Source organism: Dromiciops gliroides, chromosome 5, assembly GCF_019393635.1.
Source record: "Dromiciops gliroides isolate mDroGli1 chromosome 5, mDroGli1.pri, whole genome shotgun sequence".
Taxonomy (NCBI): Eukaryota; Metazoa; Chordata; class Mammalia; order Microbiotheria; family Microbiotheriidae; genus Dromiciops; species Dromiciops gliroides.
In genome coordinates this window covers 55,151,109-55,176,403 of record NC_057865.1, presented here as the reverse complement: position 1 = coordinate 55,176,403, position 25,295 = coordinate 55,151,109, and the positions used below count along the sequence as shown (strand labels likewise).

At 39.9% G+C, this 25,295-nt stretch overlaps 1 protein-coding gene across 1 annotated transcript in view; it reads left to right on the top strand.

Annotated features, from left to right (window-relative positions):
- ST8SIA6 (ST8 alpha-N-acetyl-neuraminide alpha-2,8-sialyltransferase 6) overlaps window positions 1-25,295 on the top strand; it is a 114,089-nt gene that overhangs the window by 55,270 nt on the left and 33,524 nt on the right. Inside the window, exon 4 of the mRNA XM_043967826.1 lies at window positions 5,439-5,525. Coding sequence (XP_043823761.1) covers window positions 5,439-5,525 — 87 coding nt within the window. The remainder of the gene's footprint in view (window positions 1-5,438; window positions 5,526-25,295) is intronic.

Here is a 25,295-nt window from a genome sequence, read left to right as displayed (position 1 = left end):
GGTGGCACAGTGGATAGAGCACCAGCCCTGGAGTTAGGAGTACCTGAGTTCAAATCCGGCCTCAGACATTTAACACTTACTAGCTGTGTGACTCTGGGCAAGTCACTTAACCCCAATTGCCTCACTAAAAAAAAAAAAGAAGGAACCTATCCACGTAGATATATAGACAACCATTCACCTGATCCTCAATGTGTACCTTGTCAACTCCTGGATCTTTACTATGAGATAGGTGGCCTTTGACCATCCTGGTTCCTCTTTGGAAGAAGACACAATGTTATCTCTGCTGTTTTTTGTTAGACTCCTTGCTAACCAAGAGAGTCCTGCAGCTGAAAATGGATAGTATAAGATTAAGGCACTGTTATCTTCCTGCTGGCAGAACACAGCTCTCAATATTGAACAAACATGGCCCCATGTAGATATTCAGAAATGTGATCGTAAGGTGGCATCCACAATTTCAGACTCATATCTAGGCTAACAGGCACTTCCTGGTATTGTTTCAGTCTTTCCATACTAGCCATGTATCATTTTTTTATTAGTCTGCAGGACAAAATGTTAGGGAATTATTTTAAAATTTTAATAGGGAGATGAAAATTGATATCTGTCATTCTCACCAAACCTGCCTAGTGCTGATGACAGTGACAGTGATATCTACTCTGTTAGGCCAGTGTCAGCTTGATAGATCCCGTCATTCCGAGCCCTAAGTGAGGTAGGGCTCTATCAAAGTTAGGCAGCATGGAACAGAAAGGGCACTGTGGTGAGGGGTGGCTATGGTAGAGCACATAGAAAACTTACCTCTAAGCCAAGAAGACCCGGCTCTAAGTCATGCCTCTATCATATGCTGGCCCTGTGACTGTGGTCCCAAACAACTGTATTAGGCTCTAATTTGCAGAGCATATCAATAATTCATTCAACATGTATTAAGCACCTACTATGTGCCAGGCACTATGCTAAGGGCTAGGAATAAAAAAAAAAAACAACCCTGCCTTCATGTAGCTCACAATCTAAATGCAGATCTCCTTTGATAGAGGGATTTCTTCATTGGGAGCTTCCTTGAATGATGAAATCCCATTGTCCAGACCAAAAAAATCCCCCAAATCCCCGAAAAACAACCAAGAAGAACTTTCCTCTCCTCAGAAGCTAGGAATAGCACAGCTTTCTACAAAGTTAATGAGGATAATTAATTAAAATAGAAAGATACTTGGTTGTCTTCTAATGCAATCTTCAGTGCCATCCCATCATATTCCTCCCACAGTCCCCAACAACACACCTTCTTTGATATCTCTCTCCCTACCCCTGTTCCATCATTTAAGGGATCATTTTGTGTCAATTGACACCTTTTCAAAGTACACTTTGTGGCATTTGCCCCAAGTACCTCATTGATTGGTGAATTTCCAGGCACTGAAAGGGTTAATGTACTAGTGGTCCGTATAAATGTGTAGCTTTCTCAGATAATGTAATATTAAGCTTTGTTGGCTCCAATTAGAGTGGTGGAATAGAATCTGTATCACTATCTTGATGAGTGAATCCCTGGAGCTGTTTCAATGTGCTGTACTCAGATAACTTGGGTATACATGGTATATGGAAAGCAGTTGCCTGTGCCCATTTGGAGCTTTCTCAAAGCAGGAATATTTGCATGTTAATAAATTATTTCTGACAGACTTTGGCTTAAAAAAAGAGTAGTTGGGTAGTATATATGTAAAATATAGGTATCAGATCCCCATCTCTCATGCTATCTGGGAGATGCATTGTCCATCCCCATTCTTGTATCGCCAAAAAAGGAGACTGATGTTAAGTGTTTGATTACATTGCCCATACTTAACCTAATTCTACTCCCTATCTCAGCCTCATGCTATCTTGGTTAGCTCCTGTCAGATCATAGATTCAGAGCAACAAGAGTTGTCCAGTCTGGTCTCCCTCATTTTACAGGTGATAAAACCAAGACCTGGAGTGGTCAAGTGTGACTTGCCCAGTTCCACACAGATAATAAGTGGGGTGTGAACCCCGGTCCTCTGGCTCCAGCTCCAGTACTCTTTTACCGTACTACACTGCCTTGATTCTCATCAGTGGGTTCCTTACACATAGAACAATTGCATCGAATGACTGAAAACTTCATAGAATCCCAGAACTAAAACTGTAACCTGACCCCTGTTCCAAGCACAAATCCTGTCTCCTACATCCCTGAGAAGTGGTTATTGAGCTCATTGAATGGGGAAAAGCATATTCATTATCTTCATTTCTAGAATTTAAATTAGTAGAGAGCAAATCTGGGCAGCTAGGTGGCGCCCTATATAGAACACCAAACCTGGATTTAGGAAGAGCTGAGTTCAAATGTGGTCTGACACTAGTGGTATGATCCTGGGCAAGTCATTTAACCTCTGTCTGCCTAAATTTCCTGAATTGAAAAATGAGCTGGAGAAGAAAATTGCAAACCACTCCACTCTCTACCAAGAAAACCTCAAATGGGGTCACAAAAGGTCAGACACTGAAACAACTGAACAACAAAGAACTGTTCTATGGAGGACTAGAACATACCTTCAGAGCTTATATTCAGAACCCAAGACTCAGTATGGCTGGTATACTTCCACTGACATGGAAATTCCTCCTCTTTCTTCTCCTCCTTTTTCTCCTACTAGTTAACATATACGTAGCACTTACTTTGCCAGGCACTGTGTTAAGCACTTTACAATCATTATCTCATTTGATCCTCACAACAACCCTGGAAGGTATTATTCTCCCCATTTTACAAAAGAGGAAACTGAGGCAAACAGAGGTTGACTTTCCCAAGATCACACAGTTAGTAAGTGTCTGAAGCCAGATTTAAGCTCAAGTCTTCCTGACTCCAAGCCCAATCCCAGTACTCAATGTACCCAGGGCCTCCTGGCCATCCCAGATGAATAAATTATAGTGTCTGACATTCTACTCTTCAGATAAATAAATTGGTTCTTCTCATTTAAGGGAGGAAAGAATATTACATAGAACCTAAGTACTAAAAGAGACCTTAGAATGAATGGGGCAGGGGGAGAACAATTATTAAGTTTTTACTGTGTGTGCTAAGTGCAGGGATCACAGGTAAAACTCATCTACTCCAGAATCAACATTTTATACAGGAAGACACTGAGGGGTAGGGAAATGAAATGATGTGCCTAGTGGTTTTCAAGAGCACCAGTGACACTCCAGAATCTTTTCTGGAGTTAGCAAATAAACATATATTTGATAATTATTACAGAAAAGACTCATGCTTCTGTCAGACTATTTTTAAAAGGAAATCTAATTTAACTAATCTTAGTTTTGTTGATACCTTTTGTTTTTTTATATCATATAAACTTCCAAACACATTCCCCCTTCCATTCCATGGTACCCTGTGAGCCATCCTTTGTAAGAAAAATTTTAAAAGCTTGAGGAGAAAAGCAGTTTAACAAACTAGTTGACAAAGCTAACCAACCCAGTGACCCTGTCTGACAGTCCACGCAGCCTCCCATGTCTGTAACTCCCCAAACACAATGATAAGAGAAAGGTGCGTTTTCTCAAATGTTTTCCTTGACCAAACATGGTCATTTTAATTATAGAATGTTATTGTTGCCCACATAGTTTTTTGGAAATTTTTGATCATCAGGCATCCATGTTGTGTCTCCCAGGTCCTATCTCTCAACCTCCTCTCTCTTCTCAAGATTTCTGGCCATTTTATCATACACAATATACATTTTTACATGCATATATATGTATATATATGTCTACATATGTGTGTGTATATACACACAGAGAGAAACTTAAACTTTCACGGTAAACAATTCTCTTTCCCCATATATTACTTTGTTCTGAAAGTAGCCTTACTGCACACTTAACAATGTAATTGTGGTCTTAATTTCCCAAATGAAGCTATTTACTGATTTGTTTTAAACAGGGGTGGGGGGGTAGGGGGGAATTCTATCTTGTGCCCTATTCTTTAAACCCCTTCTCTGTAGTTGTCTCCAATGTGAAAGAACAAAGGTTCTTTTCTGGGGTAGCTAAATGGTGCTTTAATCCCACCAATGATGGGGAAGTAACTCACTTTCAGGAAGACTGGCCAGGAGGGCTTCTTCATTTGTGTTGGGGTGGGCTGCCCCATTGTGTGGTGACTAGATTACTTCCTTTTTCTCTGTGACAATATATTCAAAAGCTGTTTTATGTGAATTGCAAATGAGTCAAATTAGACAGCTTCAAAATGATTGGCTTCCGGCCTTAAATGTTCCTGTTAAACTGGAGACAGCGAGCTATAATGGGTTTCCAGTTGGTGATGGATGGTAATTTGGAGGCTACTTATGGAACTTGCTGTAAGAGACAGGCAGTGTTTTAAAGGGAAAATGGTACTATTTTATAAGTATGCCAAAGGAAAGTTATAATACTATAGGTGTGAAAGCATTTATACAAGAGCTAGCTGATTAACTGATGTCATTGTCTCTAACTTCCAAGGTAATTCGTGCTGCCTCTGGTTTATCAGAATGGACCTGGGAACCAAAAACCTCAAATTTTAATCTCAGCCCCATCATCTAGTAGCTCTGTGACTCTGGCCAAATTATTTAAACTCACTGTGCCTCAGTTTCTTCATCCAGTGATTTTTACACTACCTTTTTTTCACACAGGATTGACAGTTTTGGGGAAGAGATAGCTTTCTCTGGTGTGCTTAAAATCATCAGACATTTAAGAAATTTTAAATAGTCTTTATTTTATCTCATTGATCAAAATGAACAATTTGGTATTATGAGTTTGAAAAATCTTATGTGTCCAAAAATAATGACTATGTAAATGCTAACTCTGAGATATTATTAACCAGTGTGTTATGGGCAAATATCTATCGAGTATTTGTATTTATTTTTCACTGGATTAAAATGAAAGATGAATTGCCAAATAACCTTGAGGTATGCACATATTTATGTGTGTGGACATATTTTTAGTTATTGGGAATCCTCTCAGATGTTTATCTTATGAAGTGAACAGATCAGAAAACACATGATCATGAATTCTCAGTGACATCAAGATTTTTGTTGTTGTTCAGTTACGTCTGAGTCTTTGTGACCCCATTTTGGGGTTCTCTTGGCAAAGATGCTGTAGTGGTTTGCCCTTTCCTTCTCCAGTTCATTTTACAGATGAGGAAATTGAGGCAAACAGGGTAAAGTGACTTGTCCAGAGTCACACAGTTACTAAGTGTTTGAGGCTGTATTTGAACTGGTGAGATGAGTCTTCCTGATTCCAAGCCCAGTTCTCTATCTACCGCACCATCTAGCTGCCCAAGCACATTGTAAATACTTTAAAAGATACTTTGCTTTCTGTCTTCAGGTTTAGAATTAAGTTGCACCATCAATTAATTTAATGTAATGGTCCTTATGTACTTGTATGCTAGAACACATTAAATTTTCTAAGATTTTCATACTCCTAACTCCCTTGACATTTCTCACTTTTAGGTATTCAGAAGATTATTACCTTGAGATTATTACAAATGTACAGAACTGCAGATGGCAACGGCAGCCTGAAGAGTATAAGAAATTTAGGTAAAAACTTGATCATGAGAAAACTCAGAACTTGTTTGTCTTTGTTTGGCGGTAAGACGTTCACTTTCAAGACCAATTAGAGTTTTTTCCTTTTTTTTTCTTTAAAAAAAAACTACATTATTTTGAAATACACAGATTCTCATCACTGGAAATCTTTGAAGTTGTATTTCTTCCCTTTTTCCTCTATGTTTCCTTTGTTCTTTGTACAAGTGCCCATTTTCTAAATCAGTCTTTATGCCACCATTTCCATACCTCGACTAATGACGCAAAGTATAATTGACTGATCTTCCTAAATAGAACATCACTGTGTACTGATGGAAACTTGTACGTTATCCCCCCTTTTGGTGTGGTTGCATGCGTATTTGGAGAAATGGTCCTAATTAACAAGTATTTCAATTATCTAAATCTATAATCATCCAGTTACCATATCATGAAAAACTTTGCACTTAAAAAAACAAAAAAGAAAAGGAAAAAATGAGAATGTCTTCAGTATACAAATATGTCACAGCCCTTTAGCAAAAAAAATTAAATTAAATTAATGATTAAAGGAACTGTGAAGAACTATTATTATGACAGGTTAGACAACATATGACAAGACATGACAATAGGGGTGAGGAAGCAATTTATGTTGATCATCATCAGGTATGTGTTTTCAGTATTAACTTTAAAAAAGAATTGGTTTTGCCCCTAGTCTAATGTAACCATTTTCCTATGAAGAAATTTCTATCATTTCATAGTACAATATTGGAAAGTGGATAAATACTGATTTTATCTGAACTGTGTTATTGAAAATCCCCAAATCTTATTCTCAGGGCCCATTTGAAAATTTTGAAAGGCCTATGGATGTGTTTGATGGAAATGTTTAAAAGTTCATTTGTTCTTAAATTAATACCGTGCATGCTAGCAAAATGTGTCAATCTTGAATTCATTTTACAGGTTTTATTAAGTACCGACTTTCCCTGCACACAGTGCTATGATAAATACCATTGAGCATTTACAGTGAATATGGAAGATAAGGCCCCTGCTTTCCAGCAACTTACAATCTAGTGGGAGAAACTTGATATTGTCACATTAAATAGTGAAGTAGAGGAGTGTGATAAGTAATAATATTAATAGCTAGCATTCATAGAGCATCTATCCTGTGCCAGCCACTGTGCTAAGTGCTTTACACATATAACCTCATTTAATCCTCACAGCAAATCTGCAAAGTAGGTGCTATTATTCCCATTTTATAGATGAGGAAACTGAGGCAAACAGGTTAAGTGACTTGCCCAGGGTCACACAGCTAAGTGACTAAAATAAAATTTTAACTCAAGTTTTCCTGACTCCAGATCCAGTGCTGTATCCACTTTGCCATCTAGCAGCACAGATGACAATTACCCAAGTAAATAGCAAAGCAACATGGGCTGGAGTGGCCCCCTGACCTTACAGAGGATCTTGGTCTAGAGGCTTTGAAGGTGGCGGAAGAATTAGCCAGATAAAGAACCGGGAGTCATTACAGGATGTTTAGGGGGAACAAGATCAATTCGCCCTTACCAGGTATGAGAAGCTTAAGATAAAGATTGATAAATTCATTCCAGAATAGGAAGTTTGAAACTGATCACATAGGGTAGTAGTAGGGAATCACTACAGCTTTTTGAACAGAGGAATGATTTGACTAAGTTGGCATTTTACAAAGAATATGCTAGTTCCACTGGTGCAAGATGGATCAAAAATGTTATGCTTAATATTGATTTAGGGTTTACAAAGTGCTACACCTATATTGTTTCATCTGATTTTGTGAAGAAGATGCTGTTACTCATCTCATCTTAAGGATTGACCTAACAACCCTGTTCCCGTTCCTATTCCTGTGATCCTCATCATATGTCTGAGGGCCCAGAGAGGTTAAGGGCCTTGCCCACAGTCATATAGTTAGTGAGTGTCTGACTTGGGAGTCAAACATAGATTTTCCTCACTCTGATTCCAATACTCAATCCATTCCCCTCGCTGAGGGGGCAGACAAGAAGCAAGAAGTTCGGCTCTTTCAAGAAGCCAGTAGTGAGATAAGGAGGCTTTGAACTAGTGCTGAATCAGTGTCACCATTATCATTACAGCCAGGATGATAGTGGTAAGAGAGGAGAGACCAACCAAAGAGACCTTTCAAAGAAAGAACCAATGGCACTCGGTGATTCTTGGATGTATAGGATGAAGAATAAGAAAGAGTCAGAGACGTCTCTGCGGTTTCCAGCCTGCAGTGATTGGGATAAATGTGGTGACGCTGGCATATATGAGGAAGCTTGGGAAGGAAACTCCTTTGAGGAGGGGAAGATGATGGGCTCCGTTTTGGACCAAGCTGAATTTGAACTGAGAGTGGGCCATCCAAATAGAAAAGTTCTGGAGGTGAATGCTGATGAGAAATCCTCAGTGTTAAAGTCATTCCTCTAACACAGAAGATCAGGATGGGGTCATTGTCTCTAAAAAGCCACTGTTAAGTGAACCTGTTACCCTGGCTTGAAGGGAGACCTTCTAGCCTTCTAACATACCTGCATGAGTTGGTTTGTCAGATTTTTGGTCAATACCTTTAAAAGTACAGCTTGATTCTTGGGGAGGTGTCAAAGAAGCAGACCCCTGAAGAAAAGCAGATGCATTAGTGTCAGGTCCTGGGAGAGCTAAGTTCAGTGTGGGGTGTACATCAAAGCTTAAGTCCCTGGGTACAGGGGAAATGAGGGTGCTGAGTCCAAGAGAATGCCTCATAGCAAGGGGCTAGTGAATATACCAGGTAATAGAATAGAGGTAGCTTGATAGGCTGGACCAATCTCATGAGATTAAATTTAATTGGGATTGATGTAAGCAGCTACATTTGGCTTCAAAAAGTCAGTTCCTGTGAAAAATCGATCTGAGCACTGCAATGATGCTGCTTTACAACTGTGGATTAGTGGGTCACTGTGCCCCACCCTCATCAGACTGCATCTATAGTCTTGTGTTTAATTCTGCAAGCTGGATTTTAAGAGAGACAGAGTGCATCAGGACTGTGAGGATCTGGAGACCATGGCATGAAAGGAATGGTAAAGGAGGGAGGCTCAGCTTGGGGAAGAGAACATTTTGGCTTGACATGACAGCTGTCTTCAAGTGTCTGAGCAGTTGTGTGGAAGAGGAACTAGCCCATTCAGTGAAGCTTCAGAAATAGGACCACTGAGTGGAAGTGATAGAGAGACAGTCTCACTTAATTCAGGAAGAACAGTTAATGCTGTTGAGCAGTAGAATGAGTTGCCTGGTATGAGAGAGCATTCAGTCGCTGAAAGTGTCATGTAGAGGTCAGCTGACCATCTTTTAGAGGTGATGGAGGGAGATTTCTGTATTGGGTGGGAGATCAGACTAGAACCTTTAAGAGCTCTTCTTTTTTTTTTTAATAGTTTTTATTGATATCTTTTGTTTTTATAACCCATAGATTTCCCCTTTCTGTCCCTGCCCCTCCCATTCCAGAAAGCCCATCTCTATAACCAAGAATAAGGGGGAGATATAAAGAGAAAAGTCAGAGAAAAAAATTCCGTAAAATTTATTAGATCTCTTCTAACTCTAGTATTTCACCATTATAAAGTTCTATGATTTGAGGTCATTGTTCAATAAATATTGATTATGCTTCTATGCACTAGTCACAATTCTAGGCACTGAGTCAGGCAAACTAATATCCTAGGAGTATAGATAAATCTTCAGGTGTCTGGATCAGCCCTCAGAGACCATCTAGTCTAACCTCCTCATTTTACAGATGGGGAAACTGAGGTCTAGAAAGATCCTCTGATCACAGAGATAAGTAAGTAGCAGAGCTGAGATCTGAACTCAGATCTTCTGACCTGGCTAGCCAGGTGGCTCAGTAGATAGAGCACAGGACCTGGAGTCTGGAAGACCTGAGTTCAAATCTGGCCTCAGACATTTGCTAGCTGTGTGACCCTGGGCAAGTCACTTAATCCTGTTTACCTCAGTTTCCTCAACTGTAAAATGAGCTGAAGAAGGAAATGGCAGTATCTCTGCCAAGAAAACTCCAAAGGGGGTCACCAAAAGTTGGACATGACTGAACAACAGCAACAACCTCCGACTCTAAATGTAGGCCCAATTCCAATAGCCTAAGTCCTGGTAGGCATATAGGAAGAGGCAGGTATTCAGGGGAGTCAATACAGAATGAGGCACGATGAGAGGCTGGGCCTTGTGAGCTAGAGCCAGTAATGTTCTGAGAATACAGGACTGACTTGGGGCAGCCAGCACACATGCAGCAGGAGGGGTATGCTTTCCAACATGAATCTCTACATTTCTGAAGCAAGGAGTGGGAGCAGGGATATGCTAGAACCAGCTCCAACAGCCTCAAACCTGATTATTAAATTTTCAGTGTGAAACATCTTGGTAAATAGGACTTGATTTATTGTTCTATTGATTTTATAAACTTAGTAAAGTGGTGGGGAAAATGTTAATGCAGATTAAACTTAAAAGTGTGTCTTTCTGTAACTTTTTTTCCCCCAGAGATCTGGTTTTTAAATAATTACTAACACAGGGGGCAGCTAGGTGGCGCAGTAGATAAAGCACTGACCCTGGATTCAGGAGGACCTGAGTTCAAATCTGACCTCAGACACTTGACACTTACTAGCTGTGTGACCCTGGGCAAGTCACTTAACCCTCATTGCCCCACAAACAAATTTAATTTAATTTAAAAATAAATAATTACTAACACATCAATGGGTGGGAGTTTGGATTAAACAACCCCTGAGAGAGTATAGGTCTTCACAAGTTTAGACAAGTTACCTGGGCCCAGGTTTTGTACTTTTCCTTTTGAGACAAAGTTCAATTTATGAAACACTTCTATGGAGCCGGCTTCTTGTAAAACTGAAACATTTGTACTCTCAGAGTCACATCTAGCTAGAGAACAACTGTAGTCAGAACAAATGAAGGTGGGTTTTCTTCATTTTCAGATGTTCAGGTACATCAGCCTTCCAGAATCTTTTGTCATTTTGCAGTTTTCTCAGTAAAGACAAATGCTATTGTAACAGCCTATTCCAAACTTTCCTGGGGTGTATGGGGCGGGGGGGAGCAGGGAGAGACACAGCTCTTCAAATTTCCTATCTCTCATTTTCAGAATTGGAGTGATACTCATTTCCTTGAGCATAACCCAGAGATGCTTCAATTTAAATTCAGATGCTTGAAAGGCCTGCTTTTCCTCTCCTTCACACTTGAAAGCTCCTTTCTGAAGCTCTGAAAATTTTGGGGTGGGTAGGCTTTTATGCCAAGCAGAAGACCTATGAGCTTCAGTAATTAGTCGAAACAGATTCCCTAGGTTACTTGCATACTAATGATTACATTAGCATTCTTGAGTAGTTCTCCAATTTAAAAGAGGTGTAGTTATTTGGGCAACAAATTATAGGAACCAAGACCGATAGTATTCCTCTGTCTTGGCTAGTATATTTCTTTTCAGAAATATATTGCTTTTAAATGCCCTTTGGGCATTCTGATATTGTCACACATCTTTTTGAAATCTCACTGTTTTATGGATATGTGTTAGGATGGATGGTTCCTGAACTTTATCAATCATAGACTTAGTGGATAAGCAGCACCAATAACGTTCGGCACCACGAGACAATGCCATCATAGATAAATACGGGAGCTTTCTAAGACATCCTAAGCAAAGGAGGTAATGAGATGTCTTTTATACTGCCTTGGCCTAATAGTCATTTTTCTGTGTCTGGATTATTTGTTCCAGTGACCAGTGTATAGAAGCAATTCAAATGTAGTGCTAAGTTAGGCTATAGTATCATCCCTTAGAATTTCTTAAGTTAAATTGCCCTAAAAGTTATCCCCTTGTCTTCTTTCCTACACTGGAGACATTGAAAAAGATTCAAATGTTGTACTACCAAATTCACTACCTCTTAATGATAAAACTAGGGTGTTTTTTTCCTTTACTTTTATATTCCCTAGGCTCTTGAGGGAAAAAACTAACACATTTGCTTACCTTATCACTTATGCAAAATTTTTGTAGCTTAATAAGATGAATAGAAAGCCACTGAATAATTAATCATTTAAGATCCTTCCAAGAGGCCATAGAACTGGGCCCCCAGATGTAGTTAGCTGCCAAAGTTATCTTTTATGGTCTGATGTGTATCTTAAAGAGAAAAATGGTTAGAATTTCAGATCCAGTATTTGTCATTTTACTAATACTGTTCATCACCTTCTGCCTCTTTATAGTCACATATATCTTGGAGAGATACAACAGATCCCCTTTTCTTAACTGTTTTATCTCCCTTCATTCACTCTCTATGGCTTGTGTTTGGGATTATTATAGGGTGACTCTGAAGCTGACTCAGGTTATAAATGTTTCATTTTTATTTTAATTTAAGGAGATAGGTGTATTTTACAATATGTGCATTGGGGGCAGTGGTCAGGTTGAAAAAGCTTCCTGTCCAAGTGCCCTCTGTCCAAGGATCATTTTTCATCGTTAATATCCTGCATTCTGCATCCTGTTTGTCCTGCCATGTAGTGAGCCCATGCATTTTGAAGAGATGCAGCTAGTACCATGTCATTACTTCTGCCACATTTAGTAATAGGAACTGGCCTTTCTTCTTTTAGGCATTGTTTCCTCCCCCTGGTTTCCAGAATAGAGATTGAGCCAGCTGAATATAATGCTCTCTGTCTCCCTTGTGATTCACCAGTCTCCTGGGCTTTATTCCCAAACCTATCTCCCAAGTTGTTGTGTTCAAATATTAATTACATTGCTTTGGGCTTCCATGTCAGATAAGCCTTCTAATAGGATACTTTTCCATTCAGACTGTTATTTGCTCATTCTGTTGCTCAGTTTCTACACAGATCTATTATTATCCAGGACTTAAGCTCCTTTCCCCACCATAATATCCCAAGATCTTCATCTTTCTCCAGCCTTCCAACATTGCCCATTCACTTCTTTATTTCTCATTTCAGTAGACTTCCTGTGCTTTGCTTTGATCTCACTCAGCAACCCCCTCCATAGCCCCTTTCCCCACAGTGCTTGTGATCTACTTAGATTTTGTATGAGCTGATCTTTATAGTGACTTTTGAAATACAGAAACATGAGAGTCTCAGAGCTGAGACAAAAAAACTGTTTATGCTGTTGGCAATATTCTGTTCTTCTGCCCTTAGTCATTCTGGGACTTTCCATCTGCCCTGCAGCAGAACTTTTTTTTTTTAATGTGTTATCTCCCTCTCTTTAGTGTGAGTTTCTTGAGAGAAGGGGCTATCTCACTTTTTTGGTTTGTAGCTTCATGGCTTGGTACAGTAAGCCCAGTTAAGCACTTAATAAATGCTCATTCATTCATTCTGAACTCCTCACCCCTTGGAATAAAAATTATATTGTGCCCAGATCAGGCATCAGGGACAGGAAAACTTAAATATTTTAACCATTTCCAGGTGATAAGGCAGTTTCTTTGCTCCCTTTACCTCCCTGTTTGTCTCTTCTTCCTGTAGGGACAGGGTGCCCTGATGTCGCATCCTACTCAGGTCTTTAGTTGGAAAATCAGTGCCTAATGCTACAAAATTATCCCTCCTTTTTCTCTCCATCAAAACTCTCTTTCCTCCTTGACCTCAGCCATCTGTTCTGTAGGAAAATAACCTAATAAGATGATTCCTTCCAAGGGTAGCATGATTGCTGAGGGCTTATGGGGCAATCCCATTTTAAAAAGAAGATGGTTGGAGTGGTCACTGCTTGAACCCAAATAAAAGAATCTGATGGTAGAATTTCAGACTGTATGTCATGGAATTGGGGAAAAAATATCGGAAGGGTATGGTGACCTTGCTGACAGTGACCAAATGTGACGTCATTTTTAATCTGTCTAAACGAACAACTGTGAATCTACTTTGGCCTAATGCCTTCCCCTCAAAGCTTAGGGAACTAAACATTGAGAGTTTTGGTGCTATCCCTCTTCTCTCCACTTCACCAAAATCTTCCTTTTTCTTCCCACATAATGTTCCTTTTTTCCACCTGTTCTTGCCCTCCATACTCGCATCTTCATCCTCCTCATAGTCTATTACCATAATACACAAAACTGTATTAATATATTTTAATAGGCATTCTAAATTACTATTTTATAATTAAGGACAATGGCTCCATATCCCAATTTTACCACCAGAAATAATCCCTCTTTCTTTTGTTGGGGAAGGGTGTTTATACATATCTAGTATAACAGCCTACCCCCAGAAAGAAGTATTATGAGATTACAATGTTTAGAGGCAGCAGTGTGCTGGTACTGTCTCTCTGGGGAAAAATGCATTCAGGACACACTTTTAAATTCTGTCTGCATTATTAACATGACACCGAAATCAAATTTCATCTCCCTATTAAAATTTTAAAATCAATCCCCATTTTTCCCATATCTTCCTTAAGTCTAGGCAGTCAACAAAACAATCAATCAAGCCCTGATTTGTAGGGTTTGTGATCTCCAAAATATAAATGCCCACACTAGGAATGTAACAATGGCTCTGGATCAAGCTGAATCTAGCCTGTCTCTGGTTAGAGGATTATCAAGGAAAACATTTATGAAAAAGAAAACAAGAACCAGCAAATATCTGGAGTCTGGTAAATTCACATCTAAGTGGAAAGAATATTGGACCAAGAAGTCTAAGAGCTGCCAATTATGAGTTAAGCCTTGTGTGACTTTTCCTGAGGGCAGGAATTGTTTTGCTTTTGTATCCCCAGACCAGTGCCTTGCACATGCAATTGAAGGCACTTGATAAATATCTGTTGGATTGAACTGTTATTTATTGACGAGACCCATGATCAATTAACGAATCAATAAATCACCAAATAGTTGTTTAGTTCTTACTATGTGCAAGGCCCTGCTGAATACCACAGGAGATATAGATTACAAAGCAAGACTTTTACTCTAAAAGAGCTTGAAACCTAACTGCCATATAGAAAAATGTATTTTTGTTGTTTTTTGGCCAGGCAATGGGGGTTAAGTGACTTGCCTAGGGTCACACAGCTAGTAAGTGTCAAGTGTCTGAGGCTGGGTTTGAACTCAGGTCCTCCTGAATCCAGGGCCAGTGCTTTATCCACTGCACCACCTAGAAAGATGTACTTTTAAAAGTCAGCTAACACTGGAAGGCTGCAAACCAGATGTTCTTCTAGGTACTAATGTGGACATCACTAATAATCAAGTGAATTGGGTTGAATAAATGCCCACCAAAAGCGTCATCTTCCTTCAAGGTTCAGTTCAGATGCCTTCACTTCTGCCCAGTTTTCTCAGATCACCTAGCTGCTAGTGTTCTCTCCCTTTTCAAATTAGCTTGTATATAGTTGTCTATGAACATGGTATATTTCTTGATTAGAATATGAACTTTTAAGGACAAGAGATCTTCATTTTAAAATCTGTATCTCTGGTACCCGCTATATGCTTTGCACATTATGGTTAGGCATTAATAAATGTGTGTTGAACTGAATTGAAGGGCTATGGTAGTTTGGAGAAGGGCTTGGCCACTAAGGGCTATGGGGCTCTTCATGGTAGAGATGAAACTGGAGCTAATAAGTCTTGAAGAATGAGTTGAATTCACATAGGTGGAAAAATGGCACAGAGTTTAGTGAACAAGCTGGCTAGAATAGAGAGATTTTGCAGAAGTAGGATGTGGTCAAGTTGTGGGGGATCTTGAACGAAAGGCCAAATAGTTTGGACTTTATTCTGTCTAGAAGTATCCAACTCAAAGCTGAGTACAGCCTGAACTAGATTAAGAAGTAATTGGGAAATGTTTAACAAAATAAATAGAAATACAATACAACATATATAATGTTAGTTTGTGGTTTTCTAAGTCAACATGAGGCCACAGGCTTCTGTTCTATCTGAGTTTGAGAGGACTGTGTAGTCAATTAGAAGTCATTAGCAGTTTTAGGAGTGACATGATAAACATAATAAAATCAGTGCTTTAAGAAGATCAATCTCTTGGTTGAGTACACAGTGGATTAGATGGGAAAGAGATCAGAGTAAGAGAAGTGAAGAGCCAATTGTGATAGTCCAGGTATGACGTGAACTAAGATGCTGAGGGTCCCAATTGAGATTCGTACAGCAGGGAGGAGAGTTCGCTTGGCTTTCAGAAGCACTAGATTTGGAGTCAGAAAGCCTGTATCCCAAGCCTGGTCCTGCTCTTTCTGACCTGCGTGAGATTAGGTGAGTCCTTTCAGCCTTTACGGGCCTCAGGTTCCTTATCTATAGAATGAGGGGGTTGGACCGGACCTCTGAGTTCCTTACCACTTGAGATTCTCTTCTCCCATGATCCCTAGGGAAACAAGCAGTGTTGAAGATGGTGAAATGGAGCCACAGAGAGGTTTTTGGAGCTGTGTTCTCCAAGATGTGACCTTTAATATTGTTCTATAAAGTAGCAGGAATGCACTATTCCCCTTGGGAAACCCAGCCCAGCCTAGTAGACAGGGTCCCCACCAACACCTCTGTCCGTTCCCAACCTACTTGTTGTTCTCAGCCTTAACTCTAGAGGGAGCTGCCCTTTCTGGTGAGATATTATTTTATTGTCAAGTCCTGTAAAGTCTCAGGTACAGGCAGACACTTCCTGATTCCACATTCAAGTACAGACCATTCACTTGCCCTAGCAGTGATTCACAGGACCAGGACAAAAAGCTGCAGTGGAGGACACATGCATATGTTTGGATGCCTACAGGGAGCCACTGATTTGAAGTCCCCCTCCCAATAATGATTAGAGAATCCAGAATTGACATAAAGCAGCCATAACTGAGAGGAAGGTATTATTTAAGCCTCCCATTGAATATAATTCCACAATGGTCAATATCTTCAGGGTCAACACAATTACTTTCAATGTTCTAACAACAGCAAACTTTTACTAAGTACCTATTAATGTGCAATTCACTGTACTAGGTGGCAGAGCTACAAAGACAAAAGGGAAACAAACAGTTCCTCAAGAAACCTACATTCTACTGGGCTCGTGTAATTTTATGTATTTTATTCAGTCCTGGAAAAGTTCCTTTTAAAATCTGGTGGCTAAAGAGCCTACATTTTCTGATACAATGCATATTTTGATGCCAATGGGATCCCTGCATACCACTGGAAATCTTGGATCATCGAACTCTTAATGGCACAGACTGCCATTGTTTGTCTGAGTTCTTACCTAGCCCTTAGTCATTGAATGGTGACCAGGGAAAGACCTTAATTTAGAAAGACCAAGGTCATCTACTGCATTCTAGGCCATCAGCAGTTGTCTTGCCACTGGACTTTGATGACTCTGGAGGTGAGAATGAGGCTGATGATTGTGCTGCTCTGCCTCACTTAAATCCAGTTCTTGTGCAAGTCAAGATATCACCCTTGTGATGTCATTGGTCCTCTTCAAGAACAAAGGATGAACAACAATAAGGTAATTTTTAATATATTAGACTATAAAGTAAAATAATGGGATTTCAGAATACCATCTTCATCTTATACTTCATTTCTCTTCCAAAAGAAACTTAATATGTGCGATGTAGAGAAATGGTTGCACTAGGATCCATTACTGATATGCCACATAGCACTGCAGAATTTTAACTTTGCAGCTCTATAACAGTAGTTATAAAGATTTAGCTTCAGCTGAAATTGTATTGAAATTACAGTGGGAAATAGGGAAAGCAAAGTAACAATAAGAATAAGACAATTTTAATGTACAATAATAATAGTCATAGCAAAGCTCACCTTTATGTAACACATTATAGCTGACAAAGCAATATCTTCACAGCCAGTCTGTGGGATAAGAAGTCTGAGCATTGTTATCCTTCTTTTAGAGGTAAGGAAACTGATGATCCCAGAGGTTAACTTGCTTATAGCTTGGGTTGCTTACATGGCAATAGTTGAAGAGCCTGGTGGTACAGTGAATACAGCACTGAACCTGGAGTCAGCAAGATTCTTCTTCCTGAGTTCAAATCTTACTCAGATACTTACTATGTGTGTACCCTTGGCAAATCGCTTAACCCCATTTGCTTTAGTTTCTCATCTGTAAAATGAGCTTAACTTTCTGTGATGGTGAAGAATTGGACATTAAAAGGATGCCCATCAATTGGGGAATGGCTAAATAAGCTGTGGTATATGATCTTGGAGGAATATTGCTATAAGAAATGACAAGCAGGATGATTTCAGAAAGGCCTGGAAAGACTTGTATGAACTGAGATAATTGTGCACAGCGACAAGCAGTAGTGTTCCATGAAAACCTGTGAATGACTTAGCTATTCTTAGCAGGACAGTGATCCAAGGCAATCATCGAAGTCTAATGATGAAACATACTATCCACCTCCAGAGAAAGAACTGATATTGATTGAATAAAGACTGAAGGATGCTGTTTTTCACTTTCTTTCATTTTTTTCTTTTATTTGAGTCTTCTTATACAAAATGACTAATATGAAGATTCTTACATAATTATACATGTATAACCTATATTTGATTGTCTACCACCTCAGGGAGGGGAGAGGGGAGAGAGAGAGGGATAGAATTTGGAACTCAAATCTTTAAATAAAAATGTTTTTTTTTAAATAAAATGAGCTAGGGAAGGAAATACTAAATCACTCCAGTATCTATGCCAAGAAAACCTCAAACAGGGTCACAAAGAGTCCAACAAGACTGAAAAATGACTAAACAAGAGCATGCTTGCTTTTTCCAGTCAATCAACAATTAGCTCCTTTAGTAAGGCCCCACTCTCTCTGCCCGTCACCGTCCTAGGTCCTAGGGATACAAATACAGTGAAGGAAATCATCCTGACTTGTAATGAGTTGTACATTCTTACCAGATTTGGGTTTGAGTAACCACTGATATCTAGATTACTGTTTCTTATATGGTGAGCCTATGAGACTCTGGGTAGTTAGGAATATTCAGAGGGAGCCACAGAAGCAGTGGCAGCTAGCTCCATGATGCAGAAACAGAAGGGCCATTTGCCTGTTTAACCCTCACTTTGGAAAAATACTTAAGTTATTTAATAATATTTCACCTTAAAATTCAACCAGTTTTGGACATCATGATGGACTACAAGTTGTTTCTTAGTCATTTTCAGTTGTGTTCAACCCTTCATGACCCCAGTTTTCTTGGTCAAGATACTGGGGTAGTTTTCCATTTCCTTCTCCAGTTCATTTGCCAGATGAGGAAACTGAGGCAAACAGGGGTAAATGACTGGCCCAAGGTCACACAGCTAGTAAGTGTCTGAGGCCAGATTTGTACTCAGATCTTTCTGACTCCAGGCCCAGCACTGGAGTCACCTAGCTGCCTTAGACTGGAAGAGGATTGGCTATAAAGACCTGAAGATATTTGACCTAGAGAAGAGCAGCCTGAAGAGGCCACACACCTGCTGTTTTACGGTATCTCACTTGTGGACATTTGGAAAAGGGATCTGACTTCTCCTTGGCCTCGGAGAACAGAGCTGGGTCCAGGGGGTGGAAGGAGGAGACTTAAAAGAGCAGGCCTTCTCAACTCTCTTTGTGTCCTGGACCTCTCTGGCCATCTGCTGGAGCCTTGGGGCCCCTAGGTAGCAGAATGTTTTAAAGTACATTCACATGGGATGATTAAGAAATCAATTATATTGAATGTAGTTATCAAAATATCTTTTTAAAAGTTCACGGCCCTGGAGTCAGGAGAACCTGAGTTCAAATCTGGCCTTAGACACTTACTAGCTGTGTGACCCTGGGCAAGTCCCCCATTATCCCTCATTGACTCCAAAAAAAAAGTTCATGCACCCAAAGTTAAGAATTCCTATTATAAAGAGATTGATATGTATGGAAGGAAAAACTTCCTAATAATTTCAGTTATCTGGTCTTCCTTGACTGACCATCTTCCCGAAATTCTTAGAGGCAGAGTACCTCCTTGCTCAGGATATAACAGAAAAGACGCTCAGCCTGGATGGATTGGCCTGGTTGGCCTCCACATCCCTCCCAGCCCTGAGACCCTGTCATTCTGTAACATTTACCTGTTAATAGCTAGTTATTATCACAGATAAAACACAGCAGAGGCTCCAGTCCAATGTCAGGAGAGAGTTTATAATCATTTATAATCCCAGCTCTTGGCCTTGTGCTTCTCTTCAGATTCAGAGTAACGTGGAATTTGTGAAGGGACCATCCTTCCTTTTTAGCATCTTCCATCTGCACCTTCTTTGATCTTTGCATGATTGAAAATAGACCGCTGGGTCCAGGAAGCCATATACTTTTCATCTTTCTAGGTTACTGTCCTCAAGTGCACTCTATTAAGTAGAAAAGCTTGTCTCTCTCCATGAGCAGAGGTTGTGGCTTGTCTCTCCTGCTGTTCAAACAAAGGTGGGGGAAAGAACAGAGCTGCTAATCTCCTCCCAAAGAAGGCTGGTTACTGGAGCAGATAGAGGAAGCTAGAGCCAAAGAGTGGCTGGGTCTGGTGCTGCTGGGTAGTGCAGTGGCTAGAGCACTGGGCCTGGAGTCAGGAAGACCTGAGTGCAAATCAGCTTCCAATACTTACTATATGGGTGACTCTGGGCAAGTCACTTAACCTCTATTTGCCTGTTTCCTTCTCTGTAAAATGAGAATTATAATAGCACCTACCTCCCAGGATTGTTATGAGGAACAAATGAGATAATTGTAAAGTGTTTAGCCTAGTGCCTGGCACACAGTAAACTCTATATAAATATTAGCTCTTATTATTAGCGTCTTAGTCTGGGGCTGTCCCTTAACCTATATGTAACATCCAGCAATATCTCTTCCTTAACTGTGGTTACACACAGACTCTCTATTCGTTATTTTTAAACGAAGCCCACAATTAGTGTTTGGTGTTGCCAGTGAAGGTTTAAGAAATAATGAGACCTCTCGCAAAAGAAAGTATGGCATAAACAGAAATTGTACCAGGAACATTTATCCTAGGAGCACTTCCTTTGGTAATAAGCCGCTGTAATTATAGATAAGATGGATTCAGCACTTTAATTGTAAAAATCCCTTTTCAGAGGCTTCATATAGTTAATTCAGGCTCCAAAACATTCTTCCAGTTTCTACAAAGACAGGCTTTTGGGTCCTCCTTGCCCATTCCCCCTCCTACCTTCACCACCCTTCCACTGAATATTTAACTAAATAAAAGTACAAACAGCTCAGTCACAAAAGCGAGGGGATAAATGCCTTCCACAGTTTGTTCATACATCGAACAACAATGAAGCCAGTGACCTGGAATTTTTTTGTCCAAAAACTAATCTATATTCAGAAATCTCAAACATTCATTTTAATGGTTAAATTTCATATTTTAGAGCTTGTTTTTTCACACTTAAGTAATTCAGAATTGGCTTCAACTTAGCAATTTAGAAACTAGAGAGCACAATCGTAGAGCTGGAAGGGACCTTGAGAGGTCATCTGAATCATCCCGATGCATTCATGCAAGGCCATATCCAAAGCCTCTCTGACAATTATTGGGTCTACCTCCTCTATTTACATAACTCTAGGGAAGGAGATTCTGAGGCCTCTTTTGATGCCACTTCATGTTTAACAGCTCTACTTAGCAGGAATTATGTCTGGCCTGCATCTGTCTTCAAAGTCATCCCATTTCTTTTTGTCTGGGATCCAGAATCCCTGTCCCTACCTGGCATATAGTAAATGCTTGTTGACTACTGGCCTTATGACTCACCCTATCCATGGGTATGTTTTCTGTTCTTTCAGCACTTAACCATGCCATCCCTTATTCAGGTCAAACAATACCATCTCCTCTAATCTAGGGTTCGGAAAATCTGACCCACAATCTGGATTAAGCATCAGCCCTGAGACAAGTAGCCAGATAAGAGGTACTGTTCTCTTTTATGCCTAGAATTGTAAAAACACAATGTGATGTCAGATGTCTTAGTGGCTGTTATCCTATTAAATCCAAATTCTACCAACGTTTATTAAGTGCCTTGTATATGCTAGGTGCTGATTTAAAAAGTGAAAAGAGCAGTTCCTGCTCTGAAGGAGTTTACATTCTACTGGGGAGGGGGGTAGTGGTGGTGGGGAATGAACGCAGACAAATGAAAATCTAAGGTGGTGGGACAAAGGAGAGGTACAGACAGCATGCATATTCAGGGGGAGAGAATGCTTTCATCTTCTAGTCAGGGACTGTAGAAGAAGGCACCAGAAAAAGTAGCTTCAAAATTGAGGCTTGAAGGAAGAGTGTTCTGTCTTTCAGAGCATACACAGCCTAGGCATAGGATGAATAGTGGCTTCTGCAACTCAACAGTGATGGGAGAGAGAGAAGGAAGGCAAATAGAGGAACCGCAGTCCATTGGTTGGACTAGAGATACAGAAAGGGGGATAAGGACTTTGTATTTCTTCCTAGGGGGCTACAGGAATCTTCTGAAATTTTTTGTTTTGCTTTGTTTTTCATTCCACTGGATAGTCTGTTTGAGAGGCTGTAGGGCATACTGGATAGAGAGCTGGTCTTGGAATCAGTAAGACCTTGGGTTCGAGTCTTGCCTGTATCTTCCTCCTCCTCCTTCTTATTATTATCTCATATCAAGTATTTATCTCTTCACATATTGTGTCCCCCACAGCCTCATTGAGAGAACAAACTGTTTTTAATTTTGTCTTTGTAGCTCAGGCTCTGCTACCCAGCACTGGTGAAACAAATGCCAAAAAACTTCTAATACAAAATGTAGAGAATACACAGACTAGATTCCTGTGGCTTCTAGCGCAGCTACCTCACTTCAGGCCTCAACCACTGTATCATGTAGCCTTCTTGTGTGATGGCTGAATGAAAGAATTTAGGATCAAAGATAACGGTGCATTTCAATGTAACAAGCTTTTTGTGTCCATACCTCAAAAGGCTCAATAAAAACAAAGTTATCCCTAGGAGTAGAAAAGAGTGTGACTTGTCACAAAAAGTATTCAAAACTGTGCGGATGGTTCTCCTGGGTGTTTTCTTAGTATCTGACCAGTTGGCTGTAGTTAAGCTAAGGTGTGGGGACATATAGTTGATAAAAGGACCCATTATTAAGTATTTGCTATTATTCTTATTCGCTGACATTTATGGATCGCTTTTAGATTTGTAACACTTAGCCTAAAGCTAAGCCTGAGACTTTTAGGAGGATACCCTGTATTATCTCATTTGTCCCCAAAAGCTCTCTCTGTGAGGTGGAGCTGCATGTTTTTATGTTCCTCCTTTTACAAATGAGGACACTGAATCTGGGAGAAAGTAATTGCCTTGCTCATACAGCCTAGAAGTGACAAAGGCAAGATTAGAACTCAAGTCTAGCAGTAGCCATAGAATTAATATTGAGAAAAAAGTAGTGCTAAGCACCATAGAACATTTGGTCCTTTGCAAGACTTTGGACAAAGCAAGTTAGAGGATACTCTGTAACACCCTTCATATGAAAACTACTTTTTCCTTGAAGTTTTCTGAGAACACTTGCAGTATGAGGTGGGAGTAAGATGACTATCAGGTATATCTATGAAGAGTTCCTATAGCCTATCTATTTACCTTAAGTGCACTAAACCTCGTTCAGAAGTCCCAGAGAGCTTGGTAATAGGTAAGAGGTACCCAGGAATTGAGGAGGAAGCATTTAGGTCGTTAGTATTCTAAGCATCTTTCCCTTGCTTGTAGAATGCAAACTTGGAGCGACCATTAACACTTCATGGAGATCCTAGGAAGCGTTCCATGAAGACCAGGGAAGCATTCTGACTTGAGGCTTATAATGAATAGCCATAGCAAAAGGAAATACCAAGCAACTGCAATTTAAATATAGAGTTTGGTTTTCTTTTTGAAACCTTATCAGATGTAGCAAAATCTCTTTGTTTCTCTAGGAAGTGCTAAGTATTTGTGATGGTGGCTTAGGGTTCTGTACATCTCTTTTGTATTGATCAAAGCAAATATATTAAACTACACTTTCCTAGTCCATAACCACTCCCTGAAAGTTAAACATTTATACATTGGCTTATTCATGAAACATTTACTGTAACCCTACCATCTCTACCTAAAACATGGTGCTAGGGTTAAGGGGAATATCACTACAATGAGATGACGACCACCACCAATTATGATGATGATGACGACGACAGCTAACACGTATTTAATGCTTTACAGTTGGCATAGTCCTTTGCGTACATTCTTGGTTTTGGTTTTTGGTTTTGGGGGGTTTTTTGGTGAGGCAGTTGGGGTCGTGACTTGCCCAGGATCACACAGCTAGTAAGTGTCTGAGGCCGGATTTGAACTCAGGTCCTCCTGATTCCAGGGCCAGTGCTCTATCCACTGTGCCATGTAGCTGCCCCTCTTTGCGTACATTCTTTCATTTGATCCTCATAATGACTTTGTGTGAGAGGTGTTATTGTCATCCTCATTTTACAGAGGAGGGTCACACAGTTATGTCATAGATTATTGATAAGCTCTGTCTTGGCCCCCAACCCAGCACTGTATCTATTATGCCACCTACATGACAAGCATCACAAGGATAATACAACCAAGCACTTTGAAAGGTACACTTTGAAAGCTTCCAGAACCCTGGAATTCAACAGTCTTCAATAGTCAACAAGAACTTATCAAGCATTGCCTCTGTGCCTAAGCTCTAAGGATTAAAAGAAAAGCAATAATTTTGTGCCCTCATGAAGCCTACGTTCTAATGAGGAAGACAGCTTGTAAATAAAGAAACATGCAGAGTAGATGGAAATTAACCTTATGGGGGTCATTTGTAGAAGCTATAGGGACTAAGAAAATTCTCTCAAAGAATGTGGCAAGGAAGCCAAAATCTGAGGTAGAGTCCTTAGGGATTCTAAGAGCCATTCAGTAAACATTTATTAATCACCTGCTGTATGCAGGGCACTCTGTTACATGCTAGTAATACAAAGAAGGAAATGAAAAATAGGATGAAGTAGTACACCAGAACTAGACAGCCTTTTTGAAGGGGAAATCCATTCCTAATTTCTATTATGTGGAAAGATTGGGGGAGAAGGGAGAACTCTTCATTTTTCCATGAGGGAGAAGACAGAGGGTGAAAAAAGAATAGCTAGTATTTACATAGCACTTTATTATCCCCTTCGGTTTGACGTACACGACAACCCTATGGCCTAGGTGCTATTATTATCTCTATTTTAGAAATGAGAAAATGCTGGGGCTGAAAAAGTTAAGGTGACTTGCTAGCGTTTGAGGCAGGATTCAAACTCAGGTCTTTCTGATTTCAAACCCAGCACCAATTTTGATACCTAGCTACCTCTGTGATATAGGAAGGGATTCAGTGTAAGCACTATATAATTGACCTTATTGGGTATATGTGTGTGGTGGGTTTGGGCAAGGTGGGGAGGAGAAAATGAGAGAGACAGCTTGGTCAGAAACTGATTTTAGGGACTCCCATCATGTTATCCTCCCAACCAGACATGTCACAGAGAAGAGGTAAAAACTTCATTCCTAGGGACTGATTAGATCATTTTATTTATTTAGTTCTCTACCTGTAACTTTCCCCCACCCATTGAGAAAGGAAGAAATAGAATACCCATTATACATTTAAAGTCATGCAAAACATTTCTACATTAGAATGTTGCCCCCCCCCCAATAAAAACAAGAAAAATCATGAAAGTGAAAAAAATGCTCCCCCCTTCACTCAGAGTTCATCAGTTCTATTTCTGGAGGTGAATAACATTTTTCGTTGTGAATCCTTTGGAATTGTGTCAGAGTAGGAAGTTGTGTCTTTAACAGTTGACTGTCATTACAATGTTGCTGTTACTATGTACAATATTCTCCTGGTTTTGTGACTAGATCACTTTAGAAGATAGTCTGGTTGATTTTGACTAAACAGATTGGGGGCCCAGTAACAGACCAATCTTTATAACTCTGAAAGTGCCCTAGAATGATGTTT